The sequence below is a fragment of the Oncorhynchus keta genome, chromosome 18 (assembly GCF_023373465.1).
Source record: "Oncorhynchus keta strain PuntledgeMale-10-30-2019 chromosome 18, Oket_V2, whole genome shotgun sequence".
In the NCBI taxonomy this organism is placed as follows: Eukaryota; Metazoa; Chordata; class Actinopteri; order Salmoniformes; family Salmonidae; genus Oncorhynchus; species Oncorhynchus keta.
In genome coordinates, this window is record NC_068438.1 from 29,827,016 (window position 1) to 29,841,166 (window position 14,151).

General features: G+C 41.1%; 1 protein-coding gene across 6 annotated transcripts in view; it reads left to right on the top strand.

Moving 5' to 3' along the window:
- LOC118396879 (glycerophosphodiester phosphodiesterase domain-containing protein 5-like) overlaps positions 1-14,151 on the top strand; it is an 82,157-nt gene that overhangs the window by 15,749 nt on the left and 52,257 nt on the right. For all 6 annotated transcript variants that reach the window (XR_008068163.1, XR_008068164.1, XM_052467873.1 and 3 more), the window contains exon 2: positions 10,267-10,442. Coding sequence is in view for 4 of the 6 variants with exons in the window: in XM_052467873.1 (XP_052323833.1) it covers positions 10,326-10,442 (117 nt within the window). In the remaining 2 variants the exon portion in view is untranslated. The remainder of the gene's footprint in view (positions 1-10,266; positions 10,443-14,151) is intronic.

The following is a 14,151-nucleotide window of genomic DNA, read 5'->3' on the forward strand; positions in this document are numbered from 1 at the left end:
ATTAACATTAAATGAAATGAATGACCCAGTGGCACACCCTCAATCATTCTCAGTAATACCAAAACATTATTAGACTTAGCAGTGACCCATTAATCAGAATGCTGTATCTGGTTTTGTCTCAGCCTTTCCTTTCAATGATGTACAGTATTTTTGAAGAATTTAGAGCTGGGGAAATTCAGTGCTTGAAAATGTTGAATCTGTTAATGAGGCAAACCTAATTGACTGTACATCTTAAGACATGGAGATGCTTCTTCATTGCTTGCTTCAGTGTTATTATTGCCAAGGGAAAAACGTTGCTGCCAGCTATCCTCATGACACTGTTTGCAACACATTAGGTTATACCCTCGCACACAGATGACAGTGACACTTGAAAACATATTGCGCATTTATATTCCATTTGTGGAGTTCAAATGCATTCACACATGTTAATATACGGTTGGCCTACTTCCTTTTTTAGCTGTTGCTGAAAAAATATTTATTTTACTTCGAATATCTTTAATTTGCAGGATTTTGCATATCTATCTGTCTAGATCATTACGAAATGGAGGTTAAACATGCTCTATTTTTGGAGATGTTCTAAGACTGGATCATTAGTTCATCTTGAGTAAATACAGTGCTTAAAGTCTCATGTTCACAATTTTAGCAGAGATATCTGGAAACTTGTTGGACAACATGGCACCTTTTCAGTGGTGAACAATATTGAGTAACTGTGTCAAAAAAAACCTAATTACCCACCACCTCTTTGAACTTTGTTTTCACATGCTTATATTGAATAGTGTGTGTGTGTGACACTCAATCACATTTGCCTTCCTCACCAAAAGGTAAACGGATCAACATGTCTATAGTTAATCCGGTCACCCTTCAGTATCACACAATAAAATGGGCCTATTCCATCAGGCGCCCTTGTTTGACTTTTGAGAACCTGCCGGCTCAAGTCTTCCTAAAAAGGTGTTTCACAAGCACTGCAGTCGGTGCAAAATCTTCACTTCAGTCAATTCCTCTGTTTTGTTGTTTTTTTTTTACCCTCAAAGTCGACCCCTCTCTTGGCAGAGCTTTGAAGAGTGTTCCCTGGCTCCTTTGTGCTTGTGTGGATAGGGACTATGAGGAGCAGTGGTGGTGAATAGTTTGCTTTGAGGTAGCGGCCTAAACTCTACTTTCCTGATTCTTCTGGTAGTAGCTAGCTAGCCCTGGCCCTGGTAAAAGCTAGGAGATAGCTTACTAGATAGCTATCCCTCAATGGTCTGACTGGGAGGCTTGATTTCCCTCCACTACAAGCCTTTCTGTTACAGTTTGAATTGATGCATGATTCATCTTCTGCTGGCATATTGAAGGCAACAGCCTGTTCGCCTGCTTTCAATATGCCAGGCAGCAATCCACAAACGAGTAACTGTATTAGGCCACTTATTGCTCTTTCCTGTCTGCAGGGCGTGCACAGTGAGCGAAATGACTTGGTAATAGATAGCACTACTAGATATCTTGCACAACATCTCAGGTAGAATAGACTATGGCTTGTGGCTTCACCTAATGGTCATGATTATGAATCAGTAATCAATAAAAATGACTCGTTGCTTGTTGAAATGTGCAGACTGTACATGTTGACAGATCCAGGAGGACATATTATGCAACTTTATATGGGCCTCCAATAGAGGCCAACTTTTTCTGACAGCTGGGATTTCTGAACAAGCTGGTGTTGAATACTCTGAGTTGTTGTTTCAACCCAGTATCGTGGGGTATAGACGTCAGAGAGTTGCGGTACCTTGAACTGCCATGCCACCAGTCTTGTGTGCTTACTGTACATAAAATCTGTATTCATTCATGTGACTGTGTTTTGAAGGAAAAGCTTTGTAATGAGTCAACCACTTCAAGGATAGCAAGCAAAACACGACTCATCACCTTAATTATTCATATTGAAGATGTTCATATTGTGATTAATTTTACTTACTGTGACATTCTCAAAAGGTTCTCAAATTTCTGAGACATTCTCAAAATTAGCTGAAATAGTGAGATTGTAATTATTCCCACTTGAAACATAAGGTGCAATTAGTATAGTGATCTACAGTGTGTAGGCCCAGTTCAGTCAACACTGTGAATTTCGATTTGTTTTTACATTTTCAGAGGTTGGGATAATACATGAAATTATGAAAATGATAATGCCCCTTTTAAGTGTAAAAGCTGTTTGAAAAGACTGCCTGAATTTTCCACCTGTTTTAGTGGGGTGGAGATTTGACCTTCAATGGTGACATCACCATGTGGTAAATTGTTTAATGGACCTATAAGGGTTCCAAACCAATAATAGCACATTTTCAGTTTTCCCCTCCACACTCACAGTCCTAGTGAAATTCTTGCTTGAAAAATGGCTCTTTGCTAAAAAGCTATTTGTATTTCTTTTTGACAATTATAATTGTCTGACTAACTCTGGCATCATAATTGAGAAGAATGGGATAAGTGATGCTTTTAATTAGAGGTCGACCCATTATGATTTTTCAACGCCAATACCGATTTATTGGAGGACCATAAGTTCATACCAATTTTTTTTTAAACATTTTATTTATTTGTAATAATGACAATTACAACAATACTGAACACTTATTTTAACTTAATATAATACATCAATAAAATCAATTTAGCCTCAAGTAAATAATGAAACATGTTCAATTTCGTTTAAATAATGCAAAAACTGTTGGAGAGGAAAGTAAAAGTGCAATATGTGCCATGTGTAAAAAAACAACATTTAAGTTCTTTGCTCAGAACATGAGAACATATGAAAGCTGGTGGTTCCTTTTTAACGTGAGTCTTAAATTCCAAGGTAAGAAGTTTTAGCTTTTAGTTATTATAGGACTATTTCTCTCTCTACCATTTGAATTTCATTTACCTTTGACTATTGGATGTTCTAACAGGTACTTTAGTATTGCCAGCCTAATCTCGGGAGTTGATGGGCTTGAAGTCATTAACAGCGCAATGCTGCTGGCAAACGCAGTAAAGTGCTGTTTGAATGAATGCTTACGAGCCAGCTGCTGCCTACCACCGCTCAGTCAAACTGCTCTATCAAATCATATACTTAATTATAACATAACACACAGAAATATGAGCCTTGGGGCATTAATATGGTCAAATCCGGAAACTATCATTTCGAAAACCAAACGTTTATTCTTTCAGCGAAATACAGAACCGTTCCGTATTTTATCTAATGGGTGGCATCCATAAGTGTAGATATTCCTGTTACATTGCACAACCTTCAATATTGTGACATAATTACATAAAACTCTGGCAAATTATTTCGCAACAAGGCAGGTGGCCCAAACTGTTGCATATACCCTGACTCTGCGTGCAATGAACGCAAGAGAAGTGACACAATTTCCCTAGTTTAATATTGCCTGCTAACCTAGATTTATTTTAACTAAATACGCAGGTTTTTAAAAAAGTATACTTCTGTGTATTGATTTTAAGAAAGGCAAATGCGCTTGTTAAATCACCCGTTTGGCACCGCATCGATTTATATGCAATGTAGGACGCGCTAGATCAACTAGCAATATCATCAACCTGGTGTAGTTAACTAGTGATTATGTTAAGATTGAATGTTTTTTATAAGATATGTTTAATGCTAGCTAGCAACTTACCTTGGCTCCTTGCTGCACTCACATAACAGGTAGTCAGCCTGCCACGCAGTCTCCTCGTGGAGTGCAATGTAAATCGGCCATGATCGGTGTCCAAAAATGCCAATTACTGATCCTTATGAAAACTTGAAATCTGCCCTAATTAATCGGCCATTCCGATTAATCGACCGACCTCTTGTTTCCAGCTACAATAGTCTTTTACAACATTAACAATGTCTACACTGTATTTCTGATCAATTTGATGTTATTTTGGACAAAAACAAGGACATTCCCTAAACAGGGTTTACCTAGAATGATTGCCGCTGAAATAGGAAGAGGATTTGAAATATGAGAGGATGGACTACATAATAGCTTTATCTGCTGTTTTATGCAAATCATTGTAAGTTTCAGTGTGCCTTTTGAGATTCCCCTTCTTTCATTATAAGTGGTCCCATTATAGACAAAGTTCAAATTTTATTTCAAAATGGGATGCCTAAATGCAGAATAGTGAATGTTTCCTTGAAGAAATGTGTCATATTATTATAAATAAACCACTTTGATGGTGCTTTTGTACCTCAGTGGGTTGATGTGGAGTGTGTAGGCACTCATGAATACTTTCACTATATCTACTCCCTAATGTATTCTTGGGTGCCTTTTACTAGGCCTGAAGAGTCTAATACAGGACGGGAAATGGAGAGACCAAATATTTCCACCCACTGCACATGGAACTCTATCAAACCTGCACAGAGTGAGGCTGGAGCCCACACACCTAAACAGGCAGTCGTAGCGTGCCACTCCGCGCCTCGTGGTGAGCTCTCTGGTTCATGAATATGCGTCACAGTTCCTGGCGAGGGATTTAGAGCGAGTGGGACAAGGAGCTGTGTCAGCGTTTTGGAGCCGTTTGGGAGAGTGACTGACTCGGAAGTAACTTGTTTCGCATTTGACCAAATGAAAACCAACCATCTGTTAATTAAATGTATTGACGAATCACAGAAGGCAGACGTTGCACTGAGTGACAGGGTGAGACTGTCATCACTCCGCTGATGGATCAACTCTGCCCGAGATTGAGCTGCTTTAAACGTCTGTGATCTGAGCACTATCAGCCTGCTCGTTAAAATGGACTCCTCAAAGGGCATTTAATTAACCAAAGCCTCCCCTATTCATCTATGAGCATGATGGCCATAGCTCAATTCTCCAAGGAGATGGTGGTTTTTAATTGCAATGAGGAGAGATTTATTAAAGCCAATAAAATCCTTTGAGGTACAGTAGTCTTATGATAGAAAGCCTGCTACTAATAAATGGACCAAAGTCATCTATCAATTGAAAAATGGAATCCATGCTTGGAGCTCAGAGCTCCTTCTAAACAATTGACCCTTTGCTAAGCCCCGCCCCCCTTGGTTACTGTTGCAACCTCAGACAACATTTTCCCGGGACGGCCCGGGAATTCAACCCAATTCCCCATTCAACCACTTGCGACATCCCCTGATCTCAAACTGTTTCTAATACCCAATTTAAATTGAACACAGACTACCCTTTCCTAATCGGGAAACTCTTGGGTATGTTGTGGTGGACTGCATTACAATGTTGAATGGCTCTTAAGTCACTGTCAGCATGTAGTCAAAGCTATAACCACTTTTGGAGCTAACTAGTGTTCTCAAATCATATCCTGAGGGCGACAGCACATGGGAGCTAGCTTAGCTAGCTAACGTACATTTAGAAAAAAAACTAGTTATATTAAGTGGCTAGCTAGCTTTAGCAATGCTTGGGGGTAAATGAGACTGAGCTAGCTAACCAGCTGAGCTAGCAAACAATGTAACATTAATTTCGGATTAGAAAAATACTCAGGTTCTGCACATCAGGAATCACAGTAGCAAGTGCTCCTGGTGCACTGTACAATTTGTTTAGCCATTTTTAACATTGATTTTATAAGAACTGTTTTTCCATAGCCCCCATTGGCTTTCCTGCAATTATAATAAAAATCAATTTCATCTTTTTATAAACGATACAAAACACATACAAAGCAAACACCTGCCCAGACCCACTAGCCCCCACGATTATCTCCAGCGCTCTTATCACTTTCTGCCACATGGCCTCAAACTGTACCCATTCACTTAAAAAAAAAAATATATATATAAAGCATTTGACCATTCCATTGCATGAACGACAGACGATTGGTTAATTTTCAGTTTCATGCGATTTAAAACTTGAGATTGTCCGAGATATCGGACTTGACGACATTTGCTATCCGTTGGAGTGCTGCGATTGTTTGCCCTAAATTCTGGGGCAGGGCTTAGCGAAGGGTCAATTGTCTATAGACTTTGTCATCTTAAACAGCCTTCGGAATCCGACTGACACTGAGCTGTGATGTTTAGCAGCCGATTGCGTCTTTGAGCTCCAGCTGATTCCAGTGTGTTAGGTCAGCTAAGATGAGAAGCTATGAGAGTTTGAGAGGTGTCTACTGTGTTTTCTGTAACACTCCAACCCAATAGCTGTGGCCTGGCATCTGGTCATGCTGAAGACCTGTGCTACTTGGCCTCAGTCTCCTTCCAATCTGTTTGTTGGTTAAAGGAGTCTCCCTCTCCCCTCTGTCTGCTGGCCTGGGAAAAGTGCTGAAGCATTTCCTACCCTGCAGACTGTTTCTCTCTGCCTCTTTGATTGGTGGAAATGAGGCAGCAGAATCTAAGATGAACATTTTGGTCTTCCTCGCCCTTCAATCTTATTTTTCAGACATTAGGACAAAGGGCATTCAAGGCAACAAGTGATTTACTGTCCACAACAAATAGTTTGACAACCTCGGGCTTTGTAAAGAAAGAGCTGGTCTTGTTTAGCAGACGGTCACAGACAATCTGTGACTTTGTTGGGGCGGCCCACTCTCCTAACTGTATACTGCCAGGCTGCTTTACTGGCAATCGATCATTATTGCATAATGCTCAGGAAAACTTAGTGATGAGAAGAATGCACTTCATACACATTTCAGCTATGCTTTTACGCAGTTGAATCACATTGGATATGATGAGAACAATATTGTTCTGCAATCAAATTCTACTCTGCAAGGCTATATTTACTCTGTCAACTCTGATCTAATACAGTATACACACAACCATAACATTTACTGTATCTGAACACCAGTGGGAAATGTTTAGTTGTGAAGGTGCTATGCAGTGAGGGTTAGTAATTGGCATATTATGTTAATGCATATGGCCTTTAATAAGGAGGGACTGATATCACTAGTACTGACGCTGTGGGAAACATGACCATAATGCTTCCCTTGCACATCTCAGGTGTTAAAGCTGCTGCCTCAACACCCAGACCCCATGTTGGAGATCAAACTCATCATATGAAAGGTTTTGTTGACTCTATTTGAATAAGTTTACACATGTCAATATGTTTAATGTTGGTGTTTGAAAGATGTGTAATGATCCATCTCTACTCTCGAAACGGGACTGGAAGCCTAAATACAAATAATTATCATGATCCAAGATATTCACTACAGGCTTCTTATTAACCCTGCTACATAACAGGATGACTTATAATAGATGTGCATATGCTTTACTTGAGCTCACATTTGAAGTTGGTTAGTTCAGTGTTGTCATCCTGTCTATGGAACTAAGACTCTCCCAAGTCCTTTCTTCTCCATATTAATACACACACAGGATAGTGCCACAGAATAGAAGCCAGTCCTACTTAATTATGCAGTACTCCCTTTAATACACTACCATTCAAAAGTTTGGGGTCACTTAGAAATGTCCTTGTTTTTGAAAGAAAAGCAATTTATTTATTTCTTTGCTAATTTTAAAATAACATCAAATGATAAATGCAGTGTAGACATTGTTAATGTTGTAAATGACTATTGTAGCTGGAAACGGCAGATTTTCTTTATTTTTATCAAATATCTACATAGGCTGACAGGCCCATTATCAGCAACCAGCACTTCTGTGTTCCAATGGCACATTGTGTTAGCTAATCCAAGTTCATCATTTTGAAAAGCTAATTGATCATTAGAAAACTGTTTTGCAATTGTTAGCACAGCTGAAAACTGTTGCTTAAAGAAGCAATAAAACTGGACTTAAGAAACAAACTTTCTTCTGAAACTCGTCAGTCTATTCTTGTTCTGAGAAATTGCCAAGAAAATGAAGATCTCGTACAACGCTGTGTACTACTCCCTGCACAGAACAGTGCAAACTGGCGCTAACCAGAATAGAAAGGGGAGTGGGAGGCCCCAGTGCACAACTGAACAAGTGGGAAAGTTTGTTAGTGTCGAGTTTGAGAAAGACGCCTCACAAGTCCTCAACTGGCAGCTTCATTAAATAGTACCTGCAAAACACCAGTCTCAATGTCAAAAGTGTAGAGGCAACTCTGGGATTCTGGCCTTTATTTTTTTTAACCTTTATTTAACCAGGTAAGTCAGTTAAGAACAAATTCTTATTTTCAATGACGGCCTGGGAACAGTGGGTTAACTGCCTGTTCAGGGGCAGAACGACAGATTTGTACCTTGTTAGCTCGGGGGTTTGAACTTGCAACCTTCCGGTTACTAGTCCAACGCTCTAACCACTAGGCTACGCTGCCGCCCCAGAATTCAAAAACAAGGACATTTCTTAGTTACCCCAAACTTTTGAACAGTGTATATTCATTCCTCACTAGACCCTTGAAGTACTAGTACCCCAGTTCATTTGATTTTGAAGTGCATATATTCCCTTAGTTAAATCCCTAAGCCAAAGGATTCTGATGGAAGCAGTGCAGCCTGGGAGGATGAAGACTTTGGACAGCAGTTTGTTTCCATAGCAGATTTTATAAGCCTGTGGTTTGTGCTTGCGTTATAAAGCCATCCACTGTTCTGATGTGATTTATTTAGACAAAAAACAGATGATCAAATAACTGTGCTTCTGCGAGGCAGGGCAGGCAGCAGTGTCTGATCCTCAGCTAAACCCTACAGCACCCTGAAGCTCCTCAACCAGGACTAGTCAAACTCAACAACAGCCTGACTGGTCTGGTCACGGAGCTGTGGTGACAGGGCCACCTGGGATGTGACAGAGTCGTCTTGATGAGCCCCATGCCCTCCTCACGACAGTTCCACTTATGACAGGAAGCACAACCCCCTCTGATGAGGCAAATAAACAGCTGTCCAAAGCTGCAGAGCTCACGCTGCCCTGATTGCATGCTGATGGGTGTAATTAACATGTATTTCAAATCCCTCCTGAAACACAGTGCTGCTCACAGACGGCCCATAGGATAGCTGCAATTTAAAACCGGCACAGTGTGAGGACTAGCAAGTCAGGCACAGTCTTCAATTGAGAAACATGCTGATAATATTGCATTCTAATCTCCATTTGTAATACTTTTTATTAATCATGTTTACTTGGAGTTTAAACTCACATCTTGGTTTGTAATCTTGTGTACAGGTCAATTATTTACACTCTTGATATTGGGTTGTTTCACTTTCAGATTGTAATCAGCATGCGTTTATCCAGAGTTAACTTGATCAGCATGCTCCTTCATACCCCAGGACGACTGTGACATTTATTGAGCCAGCCAGGCCCTGGCTTAATGTTATTGCCATTATTATTGTTATTATTGCAACTGAAATCAGTTGCTGCTGAGCCAGCAGGACCTTTAGTCATTCTCTGAGTAATTAATCTGGGATTAGTCAGAGTAGACCCAGGCAAAGGCTGGATCCTGCCCTGCCTGCCCAGTGGGCACCACACACACACACACATTCGACAAAGTCCTGGTGCCCTCTACTCTGCCGTAGAACCCAGCCAGGCTGTGATCCTCTGAGAGTAAAGGGATATTCAACAAATTCAATGTCATTGTAGTTTAATGTAATGTTCAATAGACACTCTGCACCTAGTCCTTTCAATTAGATTGTAATTTAGCTCTGACCTTATATCGATGGAAGCCACGGGAGACAGTCACAGTTGTCATTGGAAACAGGGCTTGACAATGGCAATTCAAATTTGTGGCTTAGCATCAAAGCACTGAAGGTGCTTTTCATTGTACTGTGCAGGGGCGGACTGGGACCAGAATTTGGCCCTGGCATTTCTAAAACACCAGGCCCCCTCCCACCCCTTGAGGCCTCCATTACCAGCCAGATAATTATCAGTTTGCGCAATAAAACCACTAAAAATGGACCAGCCCAGTGGCATGTGCCACATGGCAGTCTGTCCCTTTATTCTGTGTTCTATTTTACTGAAGTACTTAAATTGTAACATGTTTTTTATGCTTTGATAGACTTTTAACTAAAGATAACTAAAATATCCATCAAGAAGACTCTCATATTCTGGGGGAATTGTTCAATTGAAGTTTAGCAATGTTCAAATTGTAGGCCGATTTATTTTATTTAAAAAATAAATAAAAAAGTCTCCCAAGGGGTAGTGAAATTAATCTGCCATAATTAATTATTGTGAAATAATGGTTCAATCTATTCTAATTCAACGACCACTTTCTTGTCTTTCTAGTTCAGTGCAATATGTTGGTATTAAAATGTGTAGATATGCGTGTGGCATGTTGATATTCAAATTTCTTCTCTTGCTGACTGTTGATATTCAAATGTCACCTCAGTGAAATACTTACAACAATCACCCATACACCTGTCATGTCCTAATGGATACAATATTTCCTTGTAGAATGTATTGAAGGCAATACTGACGTTTCTGTTTCCTTGTTCCTCTCCCAGGCAGGCTCCCAGGTCAATGGGATGTTAGTGGTCTGGAGGCGTGCCAGGACTGAAGGAGCATGGTGAAGCACCAACCCCTGCAGGTCTATGAGAGGCAGCTGTGTTTGTCATGTCTCACAGGGATCTATGGATGCCGCTGGAAACGGTACCAGCGCTCACATGATGACACCACCAAGGTGAGTTCTGCCCAGCAGACCTTATGTTCGGACCTGAATTACCATAATGGACATGGTGTATCTATATATGGTAGTTATTTCTGGAAGGTCTGTTATGGCCCAAATGTCTGTTGGGTGAAGGGATCGAGTGTTATTGAATGGTACCGGACAGTTTATTTTTCTGTGCAATTCCACTGCAGGATTACAGTGCCACACTGCATCTTATCTCTCTATTAATTAAAAACACTTGAATTTGGTGTGTGAGTGTGCAGTGCATGTGGGTAGTAATCCTCTCCCATGCCTTCCCTTACAATAACCCCTTCTTTTAAGCTGTATTTATAAAGAGCCATGTAGGCCGACCTCTTACCAGATAACCTTGCAGCCCATCCCTAATAACATGTCCTTGTGCTCTCACTTAAGGTGTCTTTGACCTCGGTACTGTGTTTTAAGCCTGTAAGTGCTGCAGATAGTAGAATTAGATGTTTTAAAATTAAGCATTCACAACCTCCCCCGTGGTCACATTCATCAGACTTTATTTGTCTAAGTGGGTTTTCCGTAATGCTATGCAACCCAGGTCTGTCTGTCAGTGATTTAGAACCGCATGATAAGTAATTTAGAGAGAGCATGGGGGCTGGACCACGATAGTCCATCACTTAGCTAGCCTGGGACATGGAGACAGAGCTGAGGGGGCTGCAATGTGTGTGAAATATAATGTACCATACATGTTTTATGGCTCATAAATGTGGTATAAGGCTTGGAAAGATCAATATGGGGAGAGAGAAAGGGAAAACGCACCATTCCCTCAGGGGTATTTGCATACAATTTGACACATCATAACATGGATTGCAGTGTCATCCTACAACTCCCATTCACTTCAAACAAAAATATGTCCAATTACCCTTTTTTTATTCGTAGGAACAAGCTCTCATCCGGTGAACTTTACTTGCAGGCTCTGCCGAATGGTGGATGGAGGAGCTATACGTTTGGACCTTTTCATTCCTACCCTATTTGCCCTCAGGAAGGGAATGCTGCAGTTCTTTAAACCTTCGGATAGACGGAACACATTCATATTTGACTGGACCAAGGCCACATGACAAGAAAATCAGCACAGAGAAACAACAATTTATATGGATTTTATATGGTTGTTGACATTCTTCGATGGGAATAGGATTCTGTGTCTGTTTCCTGTCTCTGAGACTGATAGCTATGGTACTGCAAAGTTAGTGTGTGTGTGCATACAGCCTTGGCCATGTGTGGTGGGTGCTTTGACCCACTGGGGGTGAATTGGACAATCAGCAGCCTGTCTATGCACAGTACCACAGGATTATATTGGACCTTCCATGGTGCTACTGAGTCTTTGCCAGTCTCTTCCTGTGCCAGAATCTGCATCCCAACCTCCCACCCCCACTATGCCATGTTTCAGTAGCTTATTTTTCTGGGTCCGCCCACAAGCCGATTTATTGAAGTACTGTACATTTGAATGCTGCTAACGAAGCATGAATAAAAATTCTGTCTGTGACGGAAATATACCAGTAAAAAATCAGTTAAATTGGATGTCTGTTTTATGCAGCTCCAACAGCCGAGGCCCTATGGCTACAGCACCAAAGGGTCTCTGCAGAGATGGACTGACGTCCAGGCCAACATCGAATACAATTATGTCCCACAGGGTAGAACCGATGCAGTCACACACAGCCCTTTCCATTGTCACCATTTTGTGCTCTTTCAAGTGAACACAGCGTATAAGGATGAATTTAAAGGAAACTTTGGGATTTTGGCAATAAGGCCCTTTATCTACTTCCCACAGTCAGATTTTCATGTCTCTGCGTGCGGTTTTAAAGAAGTTGCTAACTAGCGCAATTGCTAACAGGTTAGCAAATACCCATAGACTTCCAGTCATTGTGCTAATGCTAATTAGCATTGGCACGTGAAACTACCTCGAACATCCTTCATACTGGACACAGGGCCATAAAAATGCTATCTACAAGTTCATATGACTCTGGGGAAGTAGATCAAGGGCCTCATTGCCTCAATCCCGAAATATCTCTAACTATGGCTGCTGTGCTGCCTTGTATTGGAGGCCTATAGTCATCTTAGATTGGGAGATTGCCTGTTTGTGTGCCAGCACTGCCAGGTCAGATGACGTCATAATTTAGATGCATCTTTAATGACCAAAGTGCCCAATCAGTGTTGGTAATCAAAATATGGTATCAGTTACATGATGTGATGTGTTGAACCTGACGGGCAGCATCACTGAACCATGACCATGAGAAACCACATGTCTTACTGTGACATGCACTCCCTTCATAATGCTCCGATTCAGAACCGAATAGAAGTGGTTGCTGTTGTCTCTCCTCTCAGAGACGGATAATGAACAGGCCAGTTTGCCTGAGCCTCCCTCTCTTTGTGAACCTGCCTCTGTTTTAGAGCGGTTTGTAAAAAGGCCGCCCACGTCACTGGCACTGCAAGTTGATCTGGCCTCGGTAATAATTGAGTTCTTCCACTTAGCCAGTCTTTACCTGGAGCACAATGGGTCTTGAAGTAGGAATGAGCATCATTCTGTGGCATTGGTCTGTCAAATGACTTACAGGGACATGTGAAATGGAAATTCTGTTTTCAAATCACTCGCCACCATCACTGTTTTACCTCACAGTTAAAGACTGCACTACACTAGACAACCAGGTGTCTAATATGGCAGAGAACATTCAGCCAACATCACTGTTTTACCTCACAGCTAAAGACTGCACTACACTAGAAAACCAGGTGTCTAATATGGCAGAGAACATTCAGCCAACATCACTGTTTTACCTCACAGCTAAAGACTGCACTACACTAGAAAACCGTTGTCTAAATATGGCAGAGAACATTCAGCCAACATCACTGTTTTACCTCACAGCTAAAGACTGCACTACACTAGAAAACCAGGTGTCTAATATGGCAGAGAACATTCAGCCAACATCACTGTTTTACCTCACAGCTAAAGACTGCACTACACTAGAAAACCAGGTGTCTAAATAGGCAGAGAACATTCAGCCAACATCACTGTTTTACCTCACAGCTAAAGACTGCACTACACTAGAAAACCAAGTGTCTAAATATGGCAGAGAACATTCAGCCAACATCATTGTTTTACCTCACAGCTAAAGACTGCACTACACTAGAAAACCAGGTGTCTAAATATGGCAGAGAACATTCAGCCAACATCACTGTTTTACCTCACAGCTAAAGACTGCACTACACTAGAAAACCAGGTGTCTAATATGGCAGAGAACATTCAGCCAACATCACTGTTTTACCTCACAGCTAAAGACTGCACTACACTAGAAAACCAGGTGTCTAAATATGGCAGAGAACATTCAGCCAACATCACTGTTTTACCTCGCAGTTAAAGACTGCACTACACTAGAAAACCAGGTGTCTAAATATGGCAGAGAACATTCAGCCAACATCACTGTTTTACCTCGCAGTTAAAGACTGCACTACACTAGAAAACCAGGTGTCTAAATATGGCAGAGAACATTCAGCCAACATCACTGTTTTACCTCGCAGTTAAAGACTGCACTACACTAGAAAACCAGGTGTCTAATATGGCAGAGAACATTCAGCCAACATCACTGTTTTACCTCACAGCTAAAGACTGCACTACACTAGAAAACCAGGTGTCTAAATATGGCAGAGAACATTCAGTCACCATCACTGTTTTACCTCACAGCTAAAGACTGCACTACACTAG